We start from the raw sequence: 26,612 nt of genomic DNA on the forward strand, positions 1-26,612 counted from the left end.
GGCTGATCAAGGACTGATCATGTGAAGCAGTACTGTAATCCACTCAGATGGTCCTTTTTCGTATCCTGAAATTGGGTCTTCAGCTTAACGTAAGAAAATCCATGTTAAGCCCTTTATAGAAAATACCGTTCATAGGGGCATCCTAGGATTCATTGACAGCCAGAGCCCACCTCCCCAGGGACAGATTCATAACATTATTAAATCTGGTCAGGACCATTTAAGGGAGTCCTTGTACCTCAGTAAGGAACTGTCAAAAAGGTCTGTTCACTGATCAGCAACAGCTTAGACAAACAAGTCTTGGTTCCCCTTCATGTAAAGGACTCCCTAGAGTGGTGGAAAGATCAACTCAGTTTCGGTGCAGGCATTCCTTTCCTTCATCTAACTCTGACAATCACCATGACAGTGGATGCATGCCTGTTGAAATGGGGATCTCACCTCAGTACTCTCATGGCTCAGAGCAGATGGTGACCTCAGGAAACCAGTCACCACATCAACCTGTTGGAACTCTGGGCAGTCAGGAATGCCTGCCTTCATTTTCTACCCCTCATCAGGGGCAAATCAATCAGAATCACGATGGACAATGTAGTCTGCATGTTCTATATCAACAAGCATGGGAGAGCAGGATCCACCTCCCATCTCCTCTCCCAAAACACAAGTCAGTTAAGTGACCCCAACTTAGGGGGTCCTCCACCTCAGAGCATGGTTCCTTGATGGTGTTCTATGGAAGTACAAGTGTTACTGATCTATAGAAAGGAATCAACCTAAGTCACTTCCCTGTAGAAGTGGAAGAGATGCAGCCACTGGTATCAATGCCAGCAGCTCGTATCCAAATCCTCATCTCTCTCAGCTACCATGGGTTAACTTGTTGGACCTAAAGAAATCAGCATTATCAGTTAGCTCAGTCAAGGTTCATTTGATCTCAATGTGAGCTTTTCATGTTCCAGATAAAAGGGGTTTCTATATTTGCTTACCCTGTGTCTTCAAGCTTTATTAAAGATTTGGCGAACCTCTACCCCCAAGTCAAAGACCCCTCCCCAATGAAGTGAAATCTCAACTTGTAGTTAGATGCCTCACAAGACCTACATTCAAACTGATGGCAATGTATTCTTTGCTTTACTTATCCATGTAGACAGCTTTTATAGTGGCTACATGTTGGCCCATAGAGTCAGGGAAATTGAGGCCTTAATGGCAGATCCCCCTTTATGGTGTTCTTCAAAGACAAGGTTTCTTTATGATCCCATCCTGAATTTTTACCTAAGATGATATTGGACTTTCATCTTAACCAAACCATTTATCTACCGATGTTTTTCCCCAAACTACATAAGTCTCAGTAGGAGAACTCTTTTCATACATTCGATGTCAAACACTCCTTGACCCTCCTTTGTAGATAGAACCAAGCAATTTCAGAAGTCATCTAGACTGTTCGTTTCCATAGCAGACAGATCCAAAAGGTTCACAATCTCCACCCAGAAACTATCTGTTTGGCTCTCTGGGTCTGTTGTTGCTTGTTATGATGAAGCCAGTGCTCAACGCTCCCACAGGGTGATAGTGCACACTACCAGGTTGCAAGCAGCATCCATGGCATTACTCAAAAATATTCCAGTATCTGAGATATGTAAGGCCACTACATGGGCTTCAATAAATACATTTTCAAGGCAATGTGCCTTGATCCATGCTGCTAGATCTGATGTGGCACTGGGAATTCTGGTTCTATCATCAGTTCTGGACTCAATTCCGAAGCTCCCTCCTCCCTGTGGGATACTGCTTCGGAGTCAGCTGAAGTGGAGCACCCAGAGGGGACACGACTCAAAGAAGACAAGATTCCTCCCCCGTGCAGTAACTGTTTTTCTTCAAGATGTGTGTCTGTGTGGGTGCTCCACTACCTGCCCTCATTCCCCGCTGCTTTGGACTCTTCTCTGTGGGAGGTTTGGATAGAGAAGAAACTGACGGTGATTCACATATCATGTCGGTGCACAGTATGAGGATGTATAGGATGCATGTGCAGGCCCAGTACACACTCAACAAAAAAATCTGTAATCAAGGGCTTGAGAGGTGCATCTGCACCTGAAGTCAAGTTCCCCCAAGGACACAAGTTTTAAAGAACCACAGTTACTGCACAGGGCGAGTAACCTTTTCTTCTAGTTTATAGAAAACATAATGCAGTTTCAAAATAGGGATATTTTTTGTTTACCACCTAAAATGTCATCGAGTTGCACAGAGGTTTAGCTATACAATTCCCAAATTAAAGGCAAATGGAAATTATGTGGCTAAAATCCCATAAAGGTGCTTTGAAAATTTAATGTTTAACATTAAATTTTTTCTTTTACTATTAAATCCTCTTTAGTTTCTAGTAACTTTATGGTTAAACTATTACTGCTAGCATGCCCTTATGAAAATGTATTATTAATGCTTGTGCCAAATATTTCTTACACACTGTCACTACATTTGGGAATCCTATTTATGTACTTTAAAGAAGAGATGGTCCTGTGAGTTGCAAAGTTTGAATTTGGACTCAAAATGAAATTTCCCCCAGAATCTGGGAAGGGGGGAGGGAGTGGGACCTGGGGTTTTTGCTCCACCCATTACAGAGATGATAGCCAATTCTGCGAAGTGAGGACCAGAACTTACTCAAAATTCAAGGTTTTCAGATCTGGAGTTCTGATTTTTTCCATCTTTAGTTTAAGTAGAATTTCCCGGTAAGTATTCAAATGATATTAAAAGTACATATTGACTTGAGGTGTTTTTCACATAGTTCGTGAATATGATGATATTTTAAGAGGAGCATATTTAGTAAATTACAATACACTAGTTTGATAGTGTAGTGATAAAAGCCTTTTACAGTTAGATTAGACATACTTTGGGCCAAACTTGCTGGCATATTTGGTACCACTATTCAATATACTGCTTTACCCAATGTATTTATAGAATACTTACACCAAGGGTCTCAAACTCAATTTACCTTAGGGCCAGTGCCAGTCCTCAAATCCTCCCAGTGGGCCAATAATGTCACTGAGGATGGTGTTCAGAAAAGAAAACGTTTATATTATATTTTTTATTTTGAATTTCTTAGAAATAATAAAACTGTCATACAACTTTATACAATTCTTCGCCTGCCAGAGAGTTTTTAATATTTGCCAGACACCTGGCAATGCTTCAGTTCTGTCAGTTTGTTGATGTTTGGCCTCAGTGACTGAGCAGTTGAAACCTTCAGGATTGCAGCAAGGTGTGCATCAGATAGTTGTGTTCGGTGTTTTGATTTGTTTATATTCATTGTGGAAAAAAGTGATTCTGACTCTGCCTGGCAACTAATGATGCTGACTCTGCCCGGCGACTAGTGATGGTATCTCCTGTCCCTCTCCCCCAGCCAGTGGGAGCTGTGGTGGGCGGTGCCTGCAGCATACAGAACCAGCAGTGTGGCTTCATGGGTCTCAGCTGAAGTGGGGAGGTTCTTGGGCCGCAGATGGCCCGTGGGCCAGGACTTTGAGACCCCTGACTTACAGAAAGCCAATACTGCTACAGTACAAAACATGTCCTTAGGGTAAACAGTGTGTAAAAATTCCTTGTTATACAATATTGAGCTTCCTGGTCCAAAGACTTTGTCCAGTTCAATAGGAGGGCTTTTAATGAAGCCAAGTTATAAGATTAACATTATAATAGCTAACATATCACTGTATCAAAATTCCACCTTAAGTAGTCTGTTTTTCTTTCAGTTCTGTTACACAGATCTTATGGTTCTAGAGAAAAGAGTTTTTTATAGATGCTGAATAAAGCAACTGTTATGCTTTCATTGCTGGACAACTCATTACTTTAATTATGCAGACAAATTGCAGGAAGTACTGAGAAGAGCAGCAAAATGTTTAAGGAGCTGGACAAATTGATTTACAGAGAAAAATTAAAAGAAATGTATGTGGTTTGGCTAAGTGATTCTAAAGGGAGGGGCATAACATATACAAATACTTCAGATAAAGAGCGAAAACTTCAGAGAAAAAGAGGAATTTCTCATGGACAAAGAGATATAAGTAAGAGTAATGGGATGATATTTATAAAAGGAATCTTTGGGCAACATAATATGAGAACTTGCTGACAGTGAAATTTATTTGATTGTGCCACAGACTCTCAGTGGAAGTAGTACAAGGCCCTATTTCTTAAGAGACTGGGCAAAGCATTAGGAAATATATTCTAGAGCAATCATGACTTGGCAAGAGGATAGATCCTCTAGGACCTTTCCATCTCTAAAGTCTGTTTATTAGTGATAAATCAAGAGTGAATGTAGCAGCTAATTGTTGCTGTTTTTTATGGCTTAAGACCTTAATGAGGTGCATTTCTCAATGCCATGACATCAGGATGAATTTCTCGTGACGACTCAAGGTGTATTCTACGGAAAGAAAGGAAGCTGAACTGTTATTAATTCTAGAAATATCCCATTTCTTGAGATCTGTTTGTTACTGCTTGGATCTCTTTGCATACTTTTGGCCCATGTTGTCAAGTACTCCTGCAGAATTTTTATTCTTTAATTTAGATTGTTAGTCTTACTGTCACATTCTTAAGATGCTGTTTTTTAGTCTTCATATATTCCGGGGGGAAGATGGGAGGTGGAGATTTCTAGTAGAAGTAAACTAGGTTAATTAAAAGTAATTGGAGCTCTCTCAATTTGAAATATCTAAATATCCCCATTTTCTTGCTTCATAATTTCAACTCTTTACACAGTAGGTCTGAAAGTCATTGGACTGAGGTGGGATGATAATAAATAGCATGTAAAGAGGCAAAAATTCTTTGTGAATGTATCTGCATGTACAATAAATATGATGCTTAATGTGTGTACTATATCAGAGTTTGCAACAAATTTCTCTAAAACTTCATTCTAGCTCCACCTATGATCCCTGTAGTTCCATATGTGGCTCTTTGGAGGAGATTACTTGTTAATGTAATCCCACTTACCATACAATGGGCACACTATAAAAGTTTTACTAATTCTACTGATATTCACCATTATGTGTATTAGATATAAAATACCTCTCAAACCAGTAAAATCTTCGAAAATTGGTAGTAACGTTAAATGTAACTATAGTAAATGCACCGGTTTCATTTTTTTAAATGAATCTGAGCTGAAAACCTATTGGTCTGAGCAAATGAAAATGGCAGAGATTACAAAATTCTTCAAAAATAACGTATATATACATATATATCCTTTAAAATTAGTAGTATTACGTGCTGGAATGTTACCATAGCTTTGGCTTTCATGTAATGTATGTACATTCAGAAAAATACATGCGTTTAAAAATTCTTTATCACACTGTCTGATAAAAAGTCTAACAGCTTATATTATGAATATGTTGATAGGATATTGAGATTTATTTTGAGAGAGAGGATGAATCAGGTAATTTTTAATTGTCAGTGTAGGTTTGTAAATTGAAATTCTAAAGCAGAACAAACAAAGAAAGCCCACAACATTAGCCTGCTCTACTTTTCCAGGTGCAACCTTAATATTTTAAAATATATCTTAATCTCTTTTTAAAAATATAGTGCTTAAATCACACCAAATAGCCATCTGACATTTATTTGAAAAACTGCAGTTATGACACACTTTCTTTCTCGCAGTTTCTTCAATAGCTAAATTGTTTCACATTGAGATAATGAAAATAAGGCTGTGGTAGTTTGATCAGTTTGTAAAAAGCAAACAGTAATTTGCACTTAATGCTATCCCGTGGATTAGGTGCAATACCTTTGAAAAAGCTAACATATTGTAGAATTATGTGAAATGCATGATTAAAGATTTATTTACACATTTTTTGCTCAGTGTATTTGCACTGTTTGGGTTCATTTTCAAAGAGACCCATTCACCTGACTTGAATAGAACAGAATTAATACAGCGTGTGCTATATCAGCATGGTAACACACAAGGGAGAACCTGGATAAAATAGTTTATTTTATTGTGTCTCTCTTTATTAATGTCGACCTTCTCCTGTGGTAATCAGTGCAAGCTGGAAGAAGAATGAATGTTAGTAGAATGACCTTTCAGGAAACAAGTCACCCGGAAATGACCATAAGTTGGCCAGTCAACTTTCACATCTTTTTTTCCCCCTCCCTCCTCCCCTCCAGTTTTTGTTAACACTGACATCCAAAGAACTTACTGTTCAGACACTAACGTTTCCTACTGCCTCTCAAACTTGTTATATTACTTTTTGAATAGAGTATGTAGGTGTCAGGAAAGGTAGCTATGACAAAATGTCATTAAGGTGACATAGTGTAAATTAATACAGTTAATGGAGGTACTCCTGACTGACTCATTGACCCAATAAGAGGCGGTTGTGGAATTAATGGATGCCAGGGGATCAACCATTTAGGAAAAAAAGAAAGAAAGAAATAGCAGCTTAAAATCTTGAAGTGAATTATATTAGAAAAGTGAAAACGTCTGTGTTGGATTTGATTTTACTAGTAGGCCATAAAATGGTATACTCTTAGCAAAACATATTAAACTGAAATGTCAGATTTGATGCAAGTGGTATACAATTATGATAGTGTTAATAGTGGTCTTCTATCACCCAAGACATACTTTTAAAGTTTAATTCCTAAGCACCTTGGATTTGTCACATGCTAGTAAATTAGAAAATGTGTTTGGGGATGTTTTTTCATACAAAGACACAAGGCATATAATACTATTAAATATACCTCGGGGTTTTAGTATAGCTATTAAAATAAACTAGAGATCACATTTACAGACATGAAATGTCTGTTATAAAATTTATTTTACCATTTTTACACTCCTTCATAGCTTTACTGCATCATTCTTCATTTGAGAAAATCTAAGCTACTAGAGCTGCTTAAAAGGTAGCTGGCTATTAAGTGATAGAAAGCTAACCTGTCTTCTTAGATGTGTGAATGAAAGAGGAGCAGAGGAGGTTACCAGTTTCTGAGATGTCAAGGCGTACTAGATAGAAATGACCTCAAATGGATTTAGATCACTAGAATCCCTAGTTTTATTAACTCTTTGAACGCTAGATATTTATTTTGGCAAGAAGTAATACATGACAGATTATGCCATCTGAAAAATTTGTTTGGACCCTTTTACATTTTGGCAATAGTCAAGAAGCCAGTAACTATCCTGCATATGTTAGTCTATGCAAAAGTATATTTCAGTTGTACAAAATAAAAATAAAGAACATATTTGTAAAGGAAATCCATAGGTATATAAATACTTTTAATAAGTCAATTTTTATTTAATATTTATGATTTGTGAATGTTTTCCCCCCTATTGCCACATTTGATACCTACAAGCTGGTATAGGTGTTAGGGAAGCTTTTTGTGTTACAGTATATCATGTTTGCCATTTCATCCTGATCTATATAGGCTCATGTACTGTTTGAAGCTGCTTTGGTTTAGGAAGAAAATACTTTTAGATTTGGCTGTCATCAGCATTTTTATCCTATATTCGTGGCTTTTCTGAAAAGATCAACTTCTTAAACCATGGCCTCTTCGAACAGTGAGAAACTTCATAGCTTGGATTGAAGCAATCTGTTTATAGAAAGCATCAACAGACAACAGAGCCGTTGGTGCCAACTTCTGGTAGATACACCGTTGCTGATCTGCCAGATGCTTTTGACTGGTATTCCAAGATACTTTAAACATGAACTTCTTCCCCAGTGCTCCCTTTCTACTGGGCAGAAATAGGGGTTTGTAGCAGTCCATTATTTGATGGAAAATTACAGAATCCATACAAATGAATGAGAAGCAGGAGATACTGTTGGTTTAGCTAAGGTTTTAGTGTTCCATCTAAAGCCCCTTGAAGTCAATGAAAATGCTCGTATTTAGTTTCTTTCTGGGTGATATGTATTTGACAAAATGTAACAGGGCTCAATAGGTCCAAACCATGTGATTGTAAAGTTTGATATGCACATCTTGGAAATAATCTGCTTCCAGTATCCACATGTAATAAACTAAAAGGGTATATCCTGGTCTGACACTGGACAACTCAAGTAGATAGTATTCTGTACTACCACATGCAAGACTTGGGTTTAGTTACTCCTCTCCTGATCTCCATCCTAGCAGATTAGGGCATGTCCTTCAGGGTGATGTGCTCACCTTAATTGAATGGTATACTTGATTTTGCTTTCTGGCCATGATCTTGTTTAATCTTGACAGACTCCAAATGGAGTTTCTGTCTAGTCCTCAACAAGCAGAATTATAATCTCAAATGGGGAAGGACAGTTAAAAGCTTTTTACCAAGTATGACAATTAAATGCTCAAGTTGAATGTGTACAATATAACACGGAAGAACATTGTATTAAAATGGAACATATGATTGGTTCTGAAATAAAAATTCAAATGTTTCTTTGAGTTCCAAGTTGTGTTCTCCAGATGAAAACTATTTAGAAATTTGGGATGAAGCATTTGATAAATTTAGCTAGGTTTTATCTTTAGCTGCCAACAATATAGAAAGTAATTATCACAAAGGATAGAAGACTTTAGAATATGTCTAGTATCCAAATAACAAAGAACAGGACTGAAGTGTAACAAATGTTGCATCTGTCTTTAAAAAAGATGTTAGGGGTGACTTTGGGAATTACAGACCAGACTTCTCTATCAGGAAAATTGGTTGAAACAACATTTAAAAATGGAATTATAAAACATAAATGAACACGATATGATAAGGACAAACCAGCATTACATTTGTAAAGGAAAATGTTACCTCTCTAATCTACTAGAATTCTATAACCATGTCAACAAAATAGTGAGCAAAGGAAAACAAGGTAGCATTCATTTGGCCTTTCAAAGAGCCTTTAATAAAGTTCCTCAGAAGATGCTTTGAAGGAACTAAATAGTTATATGGTGAGAGGTAAAATATTGTCCTAAATAAATGGTCAGTTTTCAAAATGGCAGAAAGTTAAGAGTGGGATGCCACAAGGTAGTGGTCAAGAAAGCAAACAAAATAATGAATAGGAATGAAAATAATTCTGGAAATATCATACTGTTGTTACATACATGGATATTATTCCCTGACCTGAAATACTATGATCAGTCCGCTCACCTTGTTTCAAAAAAGAATTTATCAGGAATACAAGGTGTTTAGAGATGAGCAACAGAAAAGGATTAGCAGCCTGGAGAGACTGACATATGAAGAAAGATTAAAAGACTGTGACTGCTTAGTTTCCAGAGAAGATAAATAAGAGAGGTCATGCTAAATGACTACAAAATAATAAATTGTATTAAGGGTAAATAAGATGCTCCTGTTGACCCTTTCTCACCCTACAGGGACAAAGAGTCATTGAATTAATGTGAATGGCATCACATTTTAAATTGGTAATTTCATAGATTCTAGGACTGGAAGGGACCTCGAGAGGTCATCGAGTCCAGTCCCCTGCCCGCATGGCAGGACCAAATACTGTCTAGGCCATCCCTGATAGGCATTTATCTAACCTACTCTTAAATATCTCCAGAGATGGAGATTCCACAACCTCCCTAGGCAATTTATTCCAGTGTTTAACCACCCTGACAGTTAGGAACTTTTTCCTAATGTCCAACCTAGACCTCCCTTGCTGCAGTTTAAGCCCATTGCTTCTTGTTCTATCCTCAGAGGCTAAGGTGAACAAGTTTTCTCCCTCCTCCTTATGACACCCTTTTAGATACCTGAAAACTGCTATCATGTCCCCTCTCAGTCTTCTCTTTTCCAAACTAAACAAACCCAATTCTTTCAGCCTTGCTTCATAGGTCATGTTCTCAAGACCTTTAATCATTCTTGTTGCTCTTCTCTGGACCCTTTCCAATTTCTCCACATCTTTCTTGAAATGCGGTGCCCAGAACTGGACACAATACTCCAGTTGAGGCCTAACCAGAGCAGAGTAGAGCGGAAGAATGACTTCTCGTGTCTTGCTCACAACACACCTGTTAATACATCCCAGAATCATGTTTGCTTTTTTTGCAAGAGCATCACACTGTTGACTCATATTTAGCTTGTGGTCCACTATTTATTAATATATAATTGTGTAGAACTCTTTGCCACAAGGTATCATTGAGGGCCAGAGGTTAGTAGGGTTCAAAAAGAGATTGGACGTTCATTTGGATAATGCAAAATGTACAGTTACATCAGCTGCAAGAGTTTCCCAGTCTGGCTCTACGATTGAGAAGCTGCAGAGACTATAAGTCGTCTTATATTTTAATAGAACAGCGAACTATATAAAAATGTTATAGCCAGTCAAAAAATCAGCAATATGCACTGCATGGATTTTGTTCAAAATTTAAATGAAGACTTTTTTAAAATTAGAAGTCAGTTTTTCCATTGTTGTATTCCATTTCATTTTAATTATTTTGAGATGACATACTTTCACCACTCTTAGCCCAGCAGGCATCTGGAGGACCTCTGAGGGCTGTGATTTGCACTACAGCATGTGCTGCTTTGCGGCAACTCATTAGTCCACAGTTAGGAGTGGTTTTGCTGAGCTCTGGAAAGATAATCAGGCCTCGTGCTGTCCCTGTGAGAATGGACAAATATAGGGGTTCTTCAAGAATCTAAGAAATAATGGGATGAAAGTCAGAAGGAGAATAGAGAATTTGTTTTCAACCATATCAGAGTGAATTTTTAGAAAACTCTTCAAGTAAACAAACTAGAGGTGGTAATATAACAAGTTAGGATTCCCGGCCAAATAGTCTGTGTTTAACCCAGTATGATATTCAGGGTTTTTATCTTTTTTACGTTGTTTTACTGTTAACTGTGTGAAATATTTCTTTAAAATGTTATTGTTTTATGTAGTTACAAGCTATATAATGAGCATATTGCATGTTCAGGCATGTCTCATTTAATTACTATTTTACATTGGCTAAATATTAATTAGTGTTGTGGTTTTTAGTCTAATTTGAATCATACTGTTTGTCATACAGCATGAATGGTATAAGAGAACCAAATAAGTTGTTCTACTAAAAATACTTAAAATTTTTATGTAAATATTCATATATTTGTTTTTAATGGTAAAACTTGAAAGGGCCTTCAGTGCTTTAACTGCTCTATTCTCTGTAGAGTGGCGGATCAGATTTAATTAGATACTTCAGTGTCTGCAGTGATTTTTTTATGCTCTTGTGTCTGCAGCCTTTGAAAAGACCACAAAGAGATTAAGGTTTCAGGTGCTGTCTCATCAGTTTTGAACATGTTACACAACAGAATGCCCTAATGCTTTTAATAATGTAATTTAGTGATTTTAATCCCTATCTAGATATTAGAGAAAAGATGGTGGGGTTTAAAGCTGTAGCTTTTTCTATTATTGCAATTCAGCACCAGCTGCTTCAATAATAGGCACCTACAAATTGAGATATTTATGGTGTCAAAATCATTGAATTTCAGCTTAGGACTTCCTTCCAACTGTGATAAACTTCACAGTGGGCACTACCTAAATATTAATACCAGCTCAGATTTGCTTCCTGTTTACTGAGCTTTCATAATTCAAGTTGCATGTATTTAAATTTTAAAGACATTTTGCCATTCTAACAGCTTCCTTTCCATATTTGAATGTTGCTGACTATAGAAAAGTCCACTCACCTGAAACTGTTTTTGTTTATCATTATGCGCCATCTTTTTATCCATAAAATTGTGTTATATCTGTTAATGCAATGGATAATATGAAAAAAAAAGCAAAGAAAAATTAGGATTAAAATATAACCTTCTTTTCCACAAAGATTTCACAGGTTCTTCCTTTTTTAAATAGTTTTGTTAAACAGAAGTGGAAGATCTCTGATTACTTTTTAACCTATTTAATTTAACAAATGGTGACTCGTATCATTTATTGAAACAAGATTAAGGAAGACAAAAACTGTTCAATATATTATAACAAAATGTCTGCTCAAAGTTAAGTACAAGAAAAAATATTATAAAAATTCTTCCTTAAACATCTCTTGTCCACAGAAATATAAATAATGCAAGTATGATTTTGTGCAAATAGGAAAGATTGTTTTTCTTATAAGGTTATTGTATGAGAAACAGAAATTCTGAAAATTTTAAGTATCATGCAGCTGTTCTGTACATATGCAAGGTAACACGCTATGCTTTCTCTCTGCCAGGAGTTAATTCCAGAGTTTTACTACCTACCAGAGATGTTTGTCAACAGTAACGGATATAATCTAGGTGTCAGAGAGGATGAAGTTGTTGTAAATGATGTTGAGCTTCCCCCTTGGGCAAAGAAGCCTGAAGACTTTGTCCGGATCAACAGGATGGTAAGAGGGATTTTAGTTAAGCTTTAGTAACAAGTTCAGTGTTTTAACAAGCTAACATATCGTTGACTTTTCACCTCCGCAGAATTAGGGTTAAAATGCAAAAAGAAAAAGTCAGGGAGGAGTTTCCATTCAGCTCTTATTTAATAGGACTCTTTATTGTACAATGATTTTTCTTTAATGAGGACCAATAATGGAATTGTAAATTCAGTTATTTGCTCCCTCAGGAGAAAGCAATTTGATGGGCCTCAGTTGGACAATGTAAAATATCCTGAAGAGTTAAGAGCCCAGTCCTGCAAAATACTGAACATTTGCTGCAAATAAACACAAAGGGAGTTTGCAGGAAGTACTCAGCTCCTTGCATGATTGGACGCTGCTCAGTTTCCATTCAAAAGGAATTAATTGTTTATGCAGGAATACTGAGCTACTATGCCAAGTGCTATATTTTCTGAACGGGTTTTGCAAAAGTACCCTTCCAACACAAATCACTACCAAGTGTGCAGAATTGTAGCTATGAAATACCTTAATCTATAATGTATACTTTTTTTGCATAAATAAAGTATTTTTCAATAAATTAACATACTTTCAATGGAAAAGATATAGGGGTTTTAAGAGGAGACTGTTTATTCTCCTCTGTTTTCAGCCATGGTATTTCACCTTCTGGGTGTCTGTCAAATTATGTTGGTGACAAAGTGGCTTGATTAGTAGTATTGATATGTGTATTTATGCTTTTTCATGCAATAATAATAGAATTTTAGTGGTGCATATTCAGTAGTGTTTTCCATTACCTAGATCTGTGTTTTCTCTGCATACATGATCAACACTAGTTTATATTTTGCAAGGCTGTTCATAATAAACCGAGCCTTCGAAACGTAGTCTGACCTTTGACACACATTTTCTCCTAGAATTAAAATCTATGTTAAGTAAAATTATTTATATTTATTTCATCTGCCTATATTAGCAGGTTTTCTTACATATGTTACTATTTGTTAATGATAAAATTAATCATAAGATATATATTTTAACATTTTTTTAAAAAGGAAGGTATTTCATACACTATATCACAGTTCTCAACAACTTAATTCCTGACTATTTTCCTGAAATGGATTTGAATCAAAATACCCACTACTTACCTGTGCCTACAGATTCCCTCAATATATGCGTACCCAAGAGGTGTATAGATCTATCTGCTTGGAGACCATTGCCTAAAACACCTTTTAGCAGGAATGCCACTCCATCAGCTTATTGACGTTACCAATGTTGCAATTTAATTCCTAGAAATATATCTTTTAGGGAACAGTGCTTCTGGGATTCACATAAAAACAGCCCTCTAAAGTTCAAAAGAATAACTGAATATTAAAACACCTACCCTATCTTATTACAAAACACTAGACACATATGAAAGAGGACAGTCCTGCACTGTTAGGGAGACACTAAGTGGTATTTTCCTTCTAAAGTATCTGACTGTGAATTTTTTGTTTTATAGACATAGTTATTTTAACATTCTTTATAAAAGTTAATAGTTACCACAGACAATGGCAATATATGGGAACCCAATCTTAATCTCATCAAAGTCAAGAAGAGTTGAACTAATGACTTCAATGAGAGTAGCAGCAGCTCCGTTTTCTTTGATTCCTTACTGAAAGAAAATAAACAAACCGCCACCTTTTGGAGAAAATAATTAAACACACGCATTATTCAATTCCTACATGAAATTTTAGAAATAATTTTTATTCTTTTATATTAAAATCTGTCTCTCATTTTGTATGTTTAAAGGTGTAAAATTTTAAATGGGGACAAAGACAATATGTGATGAGAAACAGATTGAATGTATGCATGATGTGCTAAACTGTGATTTCTATGCTGCCATTTTGTTTCTGCTTTTGGAAAATTACCTTAAGGGTGCTCTCTGTAGAGGTTTTGTGCTGGGATATTAATGGTTGTTGGAGAAAACAGCTGTTTGCATGAATTTAAAGTATGGTATTTATGCCATTTACAATGCTATGCATTTAATAAAGGATTGGAGCTAAAAGTTGGAAACACCTTCCAAATGTTAGGCTTGCCGAGGAAAAAAATGAACTCTGTACATCCATAGGTATGCTCAGACTACTAGATAGGCTAATTTTAGGATTTATGGATTAGTTGAATTAGGGACTTAAATTGATTGAATACTTATCAGACTCTTAAATCCAAGAGTTATCCAATTCACATATGATCCTAACTTACCTGTCTCCCCTGACTTTAGCATCCTACTGTTTTTATCCAATTCTTGATGGGAGATATTTTCTGGATGACCTTTATTCATCCCAACATCTATTCCACTGTGAGTGGTTTAATAGCTGTTAAAGATTAAGTCCAGTCCTCCACAAATCCATACAGTTTTTCAGATAGGCCTTCCTCGTCCTTATTTGGCAATAGCATGGCAGGAAATAGTCTTGGCTTGCCAATGCTAATGGAGAAGAATCTTTAGTCAGCCTGGGTTTCTCAAGCCCCAACATATACAGTTTAGTGAACCAGAAGTAGCAGGACAGCATATTAATGAAATTTACAAATAATACTAAATTGGGAGATGTAAGAAAAGAATAAAAAGGGGGATAGAGAAGTTTGAATAATGGGCAGAAAATACATTTGACATTCATCTTGAAAGGGATAAACAGATATTCAACGGGAAGAAAAAATCTGGTAAGCAGTAATGCCAAAAGGGAGTTGGGGGTGATAATGAACAGCAAATTTGATATGCAATTCCATTCGGCACCAAAAAAGGCAAGTGCAATTTTGAGCCCTGTCTATGGAATCATTACAAATAGAGCACATAGATAGTCCCTTTATATGACTCTGGTGAGACTGCACCTGGAATATGGCATTCATTTCTGGGCAACTAAAAGGCAGAAGGATATTGACAAATTAGAGCGAGTTCAGAGAAGAGAAACAACGTGAATGAGGGTGGGACTATTTAAAGAGAATGAGGAGATTTTTTTTTTTAAAAGCTAAATGTGTGTAGTGGGCTAGCTAATAGTTAAGGCAGGGAAAACATCTGCAAAAATGGTATAAACACCAAGGAATTTGAAATAATAGGATTGAGCTTAGAAAGGAAAAAAGCAGATGGATTTATCAGAAAAACTTGATATTGAAATCTATTAGACTATGAAATAGATTTCTAATGCCCCTATCACTTCGCACTTATAAAACTGGATTAGACAGTGTACAAGAAAATGTACTGTAGAAAACATTTCTGAACTGTGAAGGAATGGAAGGAGACCCATCTTTATTGTCTGATTCTACATGTATTTGGATTGTTCAGCAGATTTATTATTCAAATTGCCCATCTCTAGCCCAAAACTTTGGCTTGTCTTACAAAAATCTGTCTAAAGAAAAATATAGCATGAGGGTGGCACCGATATCTCTGGTGAGTTTGCCCCAAGAGCTGGAATTTGTTCAGCAGGCTTAGCAAAATTGTTACTGTACATATTTACAGGGAAGCCACAGAAATCTGGAGGCTATTTCAAGACACTATGATCCTGATCCAGAGCCCATTGAAGTCAATGGGGAGTCTTTCCATTATGTTGGATTGATCCTTATGTGATACCACAAACCATAGTGTGGGTATTCAGTATTTTCTAGCTGACAGCATTATAGATATTCATATACATTTTGCTCACCATAGCCATATATAAATTATAATTCTATTATGTGGACAGAAACACTTATTTACAACTTGCTTATGCATTCATTTGTTTATTTCTATTAAAATAAATAGAAATAAACAAATCAACTATTTCAGCATTACACACAGAATTTGACTTAGAGAGATGGCTCCCATTTAATCTATTGGTTAATAGGCTTTTTAGAATTGGGAAATGAGGGGTTTTTGTAGGGTTTTTCATATTTACTAAATATGTGCACAGTGGTGGAAATGGCTTTCCATTGAAAGAAATGCCATGAAACTTGTGAAAATTGGTCTAATTAGAAAGCTTGGAAAAGTGATTGTCAGGTTACTTTTAAGAGCTGTTGTGGTACATTCTAAAAGCACTCGATTTATACATCAGGGATTGTTGTACCAGTTTAATTTATCCATACATAGCTAGACTGATTACTACTGACTTACTCATGAAACATTAATAAAGCATTGTGTTCAATGCTAACATGATTATGGTCTGACCTCAGTGATGTCACAGAGGACAGAAGCAGTAAGTGTCCCTGATAACATTACCCTAATGGTGGGTTCATCAATCATAATCTACCATTAAAAAAAAAAAAAAAAAAACTTCCACAGATGTGCATCTGTAGTCTTACTCAGCCTCTCAATCCCAGCAGACTTCTGGGGGTTCTGAGAGCCAGAAATAGAACATATTCAGCCAGTAAGTCAGGCATGTTAAATTGAGGCAAAGAACTCTACTGTGAAACAGTGAAGCAAAGCATTTCATAGTTTAAAAACAAAAGATGTGATCTGCTGTAATTTACATTAATTATAATGATATTTTGATGGTTGAACATGTATGTATTATATTACAAATTATAAATAGTCTTGCATAAAATGCACTTTCTATAAATGACATTTTTAGAAAGACCACTCGGTTTCTGGTTTTTGTAATTCATATTTTGATACTGTTCTATGTTTGTTATTAAGGATGAATCCTTTCTGTAGAATGATTTATATACACAATTTTTGGCCTATATTTACATTTATGAATCATTTCATGACTACTCAGAAGCTTGGGAACTATTTCATGGTTAACAAACATTTAATATATAAATTGAAACCTTGGTGCACTAGGGTTTTGGTAGGTAGGGTGATTCAGTGCCTATTTTTCATCTATTGATAGGAGTTGACAATATTTTGAACTGAGTAAATAGAACATGAACAAATTTCATTTTGCTGTGTTGGTAATTTTTTATATTATTTTGTATTATTGTCAGGATTCTTATTTAACACAAAATAATCACATCAGAGTTATTTAAATCTAAATATGACAGTTGCAGTTGCACACAATTATTATTGAAAAAACACATTTTACATAGCAAAAGAAGTCTAATTAACCTTACTATATAGAGAAACCCATTCAGGAAACATCCTCCTGTGGAAAGAGATGACCCCCAAAATATCCCAAATGCATTGAATACAATTCTGCTCAACCGTTATTAGAGAATCACCTTCCTTAAACAACCAATTCTTTTCAAATTGCAATATGTTTCATGTTTTAAGGCCAGAGAAGAGGTTATTATAGTAATCAAGACAGGAAATGTCTGGGGTCTGAACCTAGAGTGTTATCTGTGTTGAAGAGAGAAAAGTTTGGATCTTAGAAATGTTGACTAGGAGGAATCAGCACAATTTGTACACCATTTGGGTGTACCATCTTTTAAAAAAAAAATGAAAAAATATTTTACCAAAAAGAACAAAACATGAAGAAAAAAATGTGACTGGGCGGTAGACTGTCTCCATTTGAGGATGAAGCTTCCATCATATGTAGCAGAGCCCCAAACAAATTTAATTCCAGACCTCCCTCAAATAAAATCTTACTTTGTTTATGTGTATTTTTGAATTATGGACAGAGAATGCACTGGGCAATAGCTGGTTGCCATTTAAGAATAAACATCTATAATAGTTATTAATTATTGCTATGTTCCCGGTAGACAAAAATCATGAACATTTTATTTATTTATTTTTAAATTTATTTTCTTGTATTTCAGGCTGGAAACATGCATGGCAGTGCCAGCCATAAAAGAATGATTATGCTGAAATGGCCCTTGAAAATTGTGTTTTATAATAATAAGCATGATATATCTTAAAGATATTTTATTACTGTTGTGTGTGTTATGTTACAGTTGTACCTGGAGATTAATGATTACATTAACACAGAAAATTCCTTCACCCTGTTTTCCCTACACTATTTCACATATCCTCCAGGAAACTGGCACACACATTGTTGGTATTACATAAGTAGTGACTTTTCAAAAGAGAAAAGGGTTGTGGGTTTGGTAGACCAAATTAGGGAAAAGGAGTCTGTCATGAATAGCATTAGTAAAGGTACAGTACAAAGAGAGGTAGACAAACAGGACATCAAGACTGACAGTGGAAAAAGTCATACCTATGCCAAATCCTGATTGTAAAAGGTTGAAAGGATATCTGAGGTTTCCAAAGGATACCTCTGTTGCCTTGTCACAGCCATTTCAATAATCTGTACCAAAAAGGGAAGGCTGTAGTCAGGGCAATAACTGGTGAAATTGTCAGAGTCAATAGTACATTTGTTGAGCAAGGCCCTAACATCTGCTTGTTCAAGGAAAATTGAGACCCTGCCCTCCCAAAGGGAGGCATTACTAATGTCAATGAACAGTGGACCCAGTACTTTCCCACTTCATTATATTATACATGAATACAGGTTGAAGTTGCCACACAGCATCTCTAGAACTTCACTGAGAAAAACTGGACAGAATTCGGCCTTGTATTGTCGCTTCCAGATATTGATCTGCCACCAGAAAAATATCTAAATGAGCTACGTATGCAAGTGCTGACTTAGGGCACAGAAGTCCCCAAATTCTTCACACTGAAAATGTCATGTATTTGGAATTAATCTCTACTCATACTTTTCTAACTGAAAGGTATTAGTAGTAAAGCTGGATGTTTTTTTTTTTTTTTTTTTTTTTAATATTATTTTTTTTTTTTTTATTTTTTTTTTTTTTTTTTTTTTGAAAAAATAGTCTGTTTGCCAAAAAATCCAGTTTCAGTTTGATCACAATATTTGTGTATTCAGGTCAAATTCAGCAAATAGTTTCATCTGAATAAAAAAAAAATGGGGAGGAGAAGTAATTCTGAAAACACCTAACAATGTTTCATTTAAAAATTTAGCTATTTTGGATCAACACAAATTTTTGTTTCTAATTTTTCAGGTTAGCCACCAAACCAAAAAATCAATGTTTTGCCCATCTCTAACTAGTAGAAGAATTATATTATTATAATTCAAATTTATATAAGGTGTTGTAATATAGGGTCACAGATATATCCAATGCCAATAGTGTTAGGAATTGTTTGAAAACTTACAATCCTTTGGGAACTCTAAAGTCTCTAATTCAAAATAATGAAAGATTCAAGTCCTCACAAATCTCCCACAAGCTCCTATCACATTTAGTGATACAGCACTTTAATGGGATTTTTCACATACTCAGTATAATAACTATGCTTGTTGAATTTAAAAAAAGCAGACAAAAGATATAAAATTCTACTATTAAAAAGAAGCTCATGTGTGCTTTGTAAAATAGAGAAATTATTAAAGAACAGTTAATCCATGTGAAAATATGACCTCATCAAAACTGTCAGTGTTAGTAAGACTTACTCTGGAATGATGAGCTGCTGAGTAAGTACTGACCATGCGAGTTAAAACATACACACCCAACTCTTCCAACAATGGTGGGGGAGGGGAAAATAGTACAGATGGTAATATGTCAAATATGCTTATTTGGCCCAGTCCTTTCCATTTTATAATGTTACTGTCTCCTTTTTAAACAGCCTCTGCTGCTTTCTCAGACCTGGCCAATTCCCCTGAGATGATCACAGGGGCTTTGGAACAATTTGTATAGTGGGGATGCTGAGAGCCATTGAACAAAACTGTAAACCCTGTATATGATGGAAGCCACTTCAAGCTGCTGCATCTCCAGCACTCCTAGTTTCAGTACCCCGGGATAATCAGCTTCTTGTGACTAAAACAGACTCCTAGTATCACTATTTTGTTATTAAATAAGTAAGGTGCAGATACAGACACACCACAATCTTTTTGAAAAATGTAAATATGTAGAACTAGCAAATGGAAAAGAGAGAGGGAAATATGTGATTGAAATATAATTACACACAAAAAAGTTAAATGAATGTTATTTATGTTGCGAAGTCAAGCACTCAGACATTATGAAATGCCAGTTTTATGGATGCCTGTGCAACCTTAATTTTGTCCTGTTGTGAATCCATCCTGTGCACTGAGTAAGGCAAGGGACCTGTGGAAAAAATAGTGTGTTATCATACTGCCTACAAACAAGCGGATAGTTATTTGCAGCCTAAATAACATTCTTCTAATGTATTTTTCTATGTCACTTCCTAGGATTTTTTTTTTCAAATGAAAGAGGTAAAAACAAAATTCTCTTGTTTAGCTGCGTCACATCTTACATCATTAGCTTGGTTTGAACCCTGAACTTTCTGCACTGCAGCACATACTTCTGCAACGTGAGCTCCAGGATTAAGTACATTAACTGGCTGGAGTAGAACGTAGTTATCCTGTTAAAACAAACCTCGTTTATGCTTAGTATGATATAGAAGTTATTAAAGAACAAGCCATCCACATGAAAATAGTATCTCTTCAAAACTGCCATTGTCAGTAAGACCTGGTTTAGAATGCTGAACTGGTAGGGCGAAGTGCTGGGTTGGAGGAATTGGGGCCACCTCTCTCTCCTTTTCCCTCTCCCCAGGAGATGGGGGAGCTCCTGCCCCATGTGGTGCACCAGAGGGGAGATGGGCTATTAGGGCCATGTACTGAGTTTGTGGGGCGGTCAGGGAGAGCCTGGCCCAGATTTCTTCCCCTTCCCCCTGCTATAGTTGCTCTGGCCACTGCAGTTTGTGGTGGTGGGGCTGCTACAACTGGTTTGACAGAAGCACAAGCACAGCAGTTCAGAATGTTTGTATTCAGTTCTCATTTTGCAGGCTGCCACCATTTTCATGAGAAACGCAAGTGAGAGAAGAAAAGTGATGATTTTCAAAGGTTTCTCTCTCAGTAAAATGTGAATAAAATTTCTTAGGACAGACAAAAGGCAATTCTCTAGCCCAGGAACAGTCTCCCTGCTGAATATTAACACACAGCAGGTTAGAGACCTGTTAGGTTAAGAAAGGGTGGTTAGGCTTTAATGTCGCAACTCATTATGTAAGCTTGTGGGGGGATGGCAATTCGGCGGTGGGGGGTCCTTCCACGCTCCGGGTCTTCGGCGGCAATTCTGCGGCGGGTCCTTCACTCGCTCCGGGACCCGCCGCCGAAGTGCCCCGAAGACCAGGAGCGCGGAAGGACCCCCCTGCCGCAGAATTGCCGACAACGACCGGGAGCGCAGAAGGACCCCTGCCTAGGGCGCCAAAAACCCTGGCGCCGCTCCTGAGAGCAGGCAATCGTTGAGTGATCCATCCCCGTCATCCATTCCCTTCTTCTGGCAGTCAGGGGCTAGGGGCACCCAGAGCATAGGGTTGCATCCCTGACCATCTTGGATAATAGCCGTTGATTGGCCTATCCTCCATGAACTTAACTAATTCTTTTTTAAACCCCATTATAGTTTTGACCTTCACAATGTCCTCTGGCAACCAGTTCCACAGCTTGACTGTGCGTTGTGTGAAGAAATGCTTCCTTATCTTTGTTTTAAACCTGCTGCCTGTTAATTTCATTGAGTGACCCCTACTCCTTGTGTTATGTGAAGGAGTAAATAACACTTCCTTATTCACTTTCTCCACACCAGTCAGGATTTTATAGATCTCTACCTTATCTCCCCACTTTTCCAAGCTGAAAATTCCCAGTCTTTTTAATCGCCCTTGTCATAACTATAAAGGAAAGGGCAACAGCCCTCCTGTGTACAATACTATAAAATCCCTCCTGGCCAGAGACTCCAAAATCCTTTTACCTGTAAAGGGTTAAGAAGCTCAGGTAACCTGGCTGACACCTGACCCAAAGGATCAATAAGGGGACAAGATACTTTCAAATCTTGGTGAGGGGGAAGGCTTTTGTTTGTGCTCTTTGTTTTGGGGGAGTTCGCTCTTGGGACTAAGAGGGACCAGACATCAATCCATGCTTTCCAAATCTTTCTGAACAAGTCTCTCATATTTCAAACTTGTAAGTACAGCCAGGCAAGGCATGTTAGTTTTATCTTTGTTTTCTCAACTTGTAAATGTACCTTTTACTAGGGTGTTTACCTCTGTTTGCTGTAACTTTGAACCTAAGGCTAGAGGGGGTTCCTCTGGGCTCTTTAAGTTTGATTACCCTGTAAAGTTATTTTCCATCCTGATTTTACAGAGATGATTTTTACCTTTTTCTTTAATTAAAAACCTTCTTTTTAAGAACCTGATTGATTTTCCTTGTTTTTAGTTCCAAAGGGGTTGGATCTTGATCCACCAGGAGTTAGTGGGAGAAAGGAGGGAGGATGGTTAATTTCTCCTTGTTTTAAGATCCAAGGGGTTTGGATCTGTATTCACCAGGGAATTGGTGAAGAGTCTCTCAAGGCTACCCAGGGAAGGGAATTAGCACATTGGGAGTGGTGGCAGCGGACCAGATCTAAGCTGGTAGTTAAGCATAGAAGTTTACATGCAGGCCCCCACATCTGTACCCTAAAGTTCAGAGTGGGGAAGGAGCCTTGTCAGCCCTTCATATGGAAGCTGTTCCATACCCTTAATCATTTCTGTTGCCCGTCTCTGTATCTTTTTTGAGATGGGGTGACTGGAACTGCATGCAGTATTCAAAGTGTGAGTGTACCATGAAATTATATAGTGGCATTACGATATTTTATGCCTTATTATCTATCCCTTTCCTAATGGTTCCTAATATTCCATTAGCTTTTTTTGCTGCACATTGAGTGGATGTTTTCAGGGGACTATCCCCAATGACTCCAAGATTTCTTTCTTGAGCAGTAACAGCTAATTTAGATCCCATCATTTTGTATATATAGTTGGGATTATGTTTTCCAATGTGACTTACTTTGCATTTACCAACATTGAATTTCATCTATCATTTTCTTCCCCAGTCACCCAGTTTTGTGAGATCCCATTGTAACTCTTTGCAATCTGCTTTGGACTTGAGTAATTTTGTATTGTCTTCAAATTTTGCCACCTCACTGTTTACCCCTTTTTCCAGATCATTTATGAATATGTTGAACAGTACTGGACCCAGTACAGATCCCTGGGGGACACCACTATTTACCTCTCTCCATTATGAAAACTGACTATTTATTCCTACCCTTTGTTTCCTATCTTTACACCAGTTATTAATTCATGAGAGGACCTTCCTCTTATCCCATGACATCTTACCTTGCTTAAGAGCCTTTTGTGAGAGACTGTGTCAAAGGCTTTCTGAAAGTCTCAGTAGACTCTATCTACTGGATCACCCTTGTCCACATGCTATTTGACCCCCTCAAAGAATTCTCGTAGATTGGTGAGGCATGATTTCCCTTTACAAAAACCATGTTGACTCTTCCCCCAACAAATTGTGTTAATCTATGTGTCTGATAATTCTGTTCTTTACTATAGTTTCAACCATTTGCCTGGTACTGAAGTTAGGCTTACTGGCCTGTAAATGGCAGAATCACCTCTGGAGCCTTTTTTAAAAATCTGTGTCACATTAGCTATCCTCCAATCATCGGATATAGAGGCTGATTTAGATGATAGGTTACATCCCACAGTTGGTAGTTCTGCAATTTCATATTTAGTTCCTTCAGAACTCTTGGTAAATACCATCTGGTCCTAGTGATTTACACCTCTACCCCGATATAACACTGTCCTTGGGAGCCAAAAAATCTTACCGCGTTATCAGGAGTGGCGCCAGGGTTTTTGGCACCCTAGGCGGGGGTCCTTCCGCGCTCCCGGTCGTCATCGGCAATTCGGCGGCGGGGGGGTCCTTCTGCGCTCCGGGTCTTCGGGGCACTTCGGCGGCGGGTCCCGGAGCGAGTGAAGGACCCGCCACAGAATTGCCGCCGAAGATCCGGAGCGCAGAAGGACCCCCCCACCGCCGAATTGCCATCCCCCCAAATCCTGGCGCTCTAGGCGACCATCTACGTTGCCTAAATGGTAGCGCCGGCCCTGCGCGTTCTAGGTAAAACCACCTTATATCGAACTTGCTTTGATCCACCGGAGTGCGCAGCCCCGCCCCTCCGGAGCGCTACTTTATCACGTTATATCCGAATTCGTGTTATATCGGGTCACGTTATATCGGGGTAGAGGTGCATTACTGTTTGTTTTATCATTTTTTCTAAAACCTCCTCTATTGACACTTCAATCTTGGACAGTTCCTCAGATTTGTCACCTAAAAGAAATGGCTCAGATGTGGAAATGTCCCTCACCCTCTGCAGTGAAGACCGATGCAAAGAATTCATTTAGTTTCTCCGCAATGGCCTTGTCTTCCTTGAGTGCTCCTTTAGCATCTCGATCGTCCAGTGGCCCCAGTGATTGTTTGGCAGGCTTCCTGCTTCTGATGTACTTAAAAAATTCAAACACCCCTCTTTTATAGCTCCCCTAACCCTCATAAGGGAGGGAAGTAGTGGAAGGGTCCCAGCAGCAGGATGGGTGGGACCAGGATTGGAAAGAGAGAGGGCCGACAGCAGCCCCTTGAGTATATATAAATGTATGTGGAATTACCTGCACTGTGCACTTTTAGCTTCTGAGTACTCCCAGATTTTTAAGAATAAATTTGTGGCCTAATTAAAACCACATCTGGTGCTTCCTGTCTTTTTTCCGGCATAGCCAGACAAAGGAAAATGTTAAGCAACCTAAATATAGGGGGTTGCTGCCAGCTCCCCCTATAATTAGTGATTAACTGAAAACCTGATTTAAGTGTTTAGTTAACAAATTATGTTGATGCTGGTTTTATTTTCAAGAAATTAAAGATGATTATAGGTTATTTAGAACTGCTAATTTAAGAGCCTAATTCCTTTACTCCAGATAAGTAAATATCTTCACTTTTAAAGCTAGCCGGACACATTCAGCCAGATAATGACACAATTCATTGAGTTGCAGCTATATATTAAAAAATTGTTTAATGTGGCTATACTAATGTTGCATTTTGAGAAGCTGGGTCTAAAACTATTATGTTCTTGCCCTCTACATTATTTTCTTCTTCAGAAGAATTTTTCAAATTCATATTCTGTATGTGGAATAAGGAATAAAATATTCAAAATATTAAGCAAAAAGGAATAAAACATACAGTGAAAAACATCCTCAAGCCACTTTCAGATTATCAGCATAAATCAGTGCAGCATTTAATGTACGCGACAGCCTTATCACAATCGTTTATATTTTTAACTGCTCTAGAGCTCCATATCTAGGTTTGGGCAGAGAGAGAGAGAGAGAGAATGTATAGTGCCAACATGGAACACAACACTCATCATGAGACAGATGTGCTTGCTTGAATAAAAGAACCACCTTTGTCATATCGCTAATAATGTTAATTCCCATGTCCTGTAGATCTCCAGGGCTAACAAGAAGTTGCTTCAGATCAATGGGTCTCCAACACCCAAGCACAGTTTCTAGCACGGGATTGCTTGACCTGGACCAGGGCTATGACATTGCACAAAAGATTCCCGAGCACCAAATGACAGTAGCTAAGTTTGTTCAAACAGTGGCCCATTCTAGCATCAACCACTCTTTCACATATAGGCTTGTTGAGCTTTATAGTATGATTTTCACTTTCCTTTTGCGTTTAACCGATGTTTTGGCAGTTTTGGTAATGGATAACAATTTCATAAGACTATGTCCATTAACATTCTTGGCAAGGACAAGCCAATGGCCTTTACTGGAGCTACAGTAGTGAATGCAGATCACATATATAACGAAGAAGAATGGTTATGAACTGGATCGTCAGATCCAAATCTCCAAAAACTTTCCAGTTCTGGATTTTGTGGCTCAGGCATAGGGTTGCCAATTTTTGTTGGACATATTCTTGGAGGTTTCATCACATGACATAATCTTTAATTAAAGATTAATCTTTAATTCCTGGAGACTCCAGGGCAATCCTGGGGGGTTGGCAACCCTACTCAGGCATGTTCTCATAAGATGGGCCTGAAACAGAACACTTGATCTGAATTTTGTAGAAGTTTGTATCCAAACTTAACATTCTTCTTTGAGTTCTACGTGTATTCCACACGTAGGTGCGTGTGCGTGCCATGTGTGCAAGTCTGGAAATTCTAGCAAGCAGTGTCTGTTGGCCTGCACATGCACAGTAATTCACTTCATGCTCCAGACCGAGGGCATAAGAAGCAATGCACGCCGACACCTCTCCAGTTCCTTCTTACTGCCGTATGGTCTGAGTCAGAATCCCTGCATCCACATGTTTTTCCAGCTTTTTTTATTATTACTCTCTAAACAAATTTGTAAATAGTTTATTGTACATATTAGCATAGTTAAAGTTTTAGTATAATTAATATAGGTAGTTTTTCTCCCCATACCGGCGACTTGGGCATTCTGCCAGCAACGCCCAGCCAACTTCCTGTGTAAACTACAAAGGATTCAGAGGCCTCTGTTTTCAGCCACCTCTGCTGCCATGAACTCTTCCCGTTCCCAGCCACTTGCTAAGGGCTGCTTTTTGATGTCGTGGTCAAGATCCACCCACTGATATTGGTGACATCCAATATACCCACATTATTCTGGGGGATGCCCTGCAGGTTTTGCAGACAGTTGGGACTCCATAACGACAGACTGTTGGGTC

At 37.6% G+C, this 26,612-nt stretch overlaps 1 protein-coding gene across 1 annotated transcript in view; it reads left to right on the forward strand.

The window, feature by feature from the left end:
* Positions 1-26,612, forward strand: part of LOC112121265 (neurobeachin) — a 959,539-nt gene that overhangs the window by 870,970 nt on the left and 61,957 nt on the right. Inside the window, exon 47 of the mRNA XM_029911962.1 lies at positions 12,043-12,195. Coding sequence (XP_029767822.1) covers positions 12,043-12,195 — 153 coding nt within the window. The remainder of the gene's footprint in view (positions 1-12,042; positions 12,196-26,612) is intronic.

Source organism: Terrapene carolina, unplaced genomic scaffold (genome assembly GCF_002925995.2).
Source record: "Terrapene carolina triunguis isolate 2854851 unplaced genomic scaffold, T_m_triunguis-2.0 Scaffold139, whole genome shotgun sequence".
Taxonomy (NCBI): Eukaryota; Metazoa; Chordata; order Testudines; family Emydidae; genus Terrapene; species Terrapene triunguis.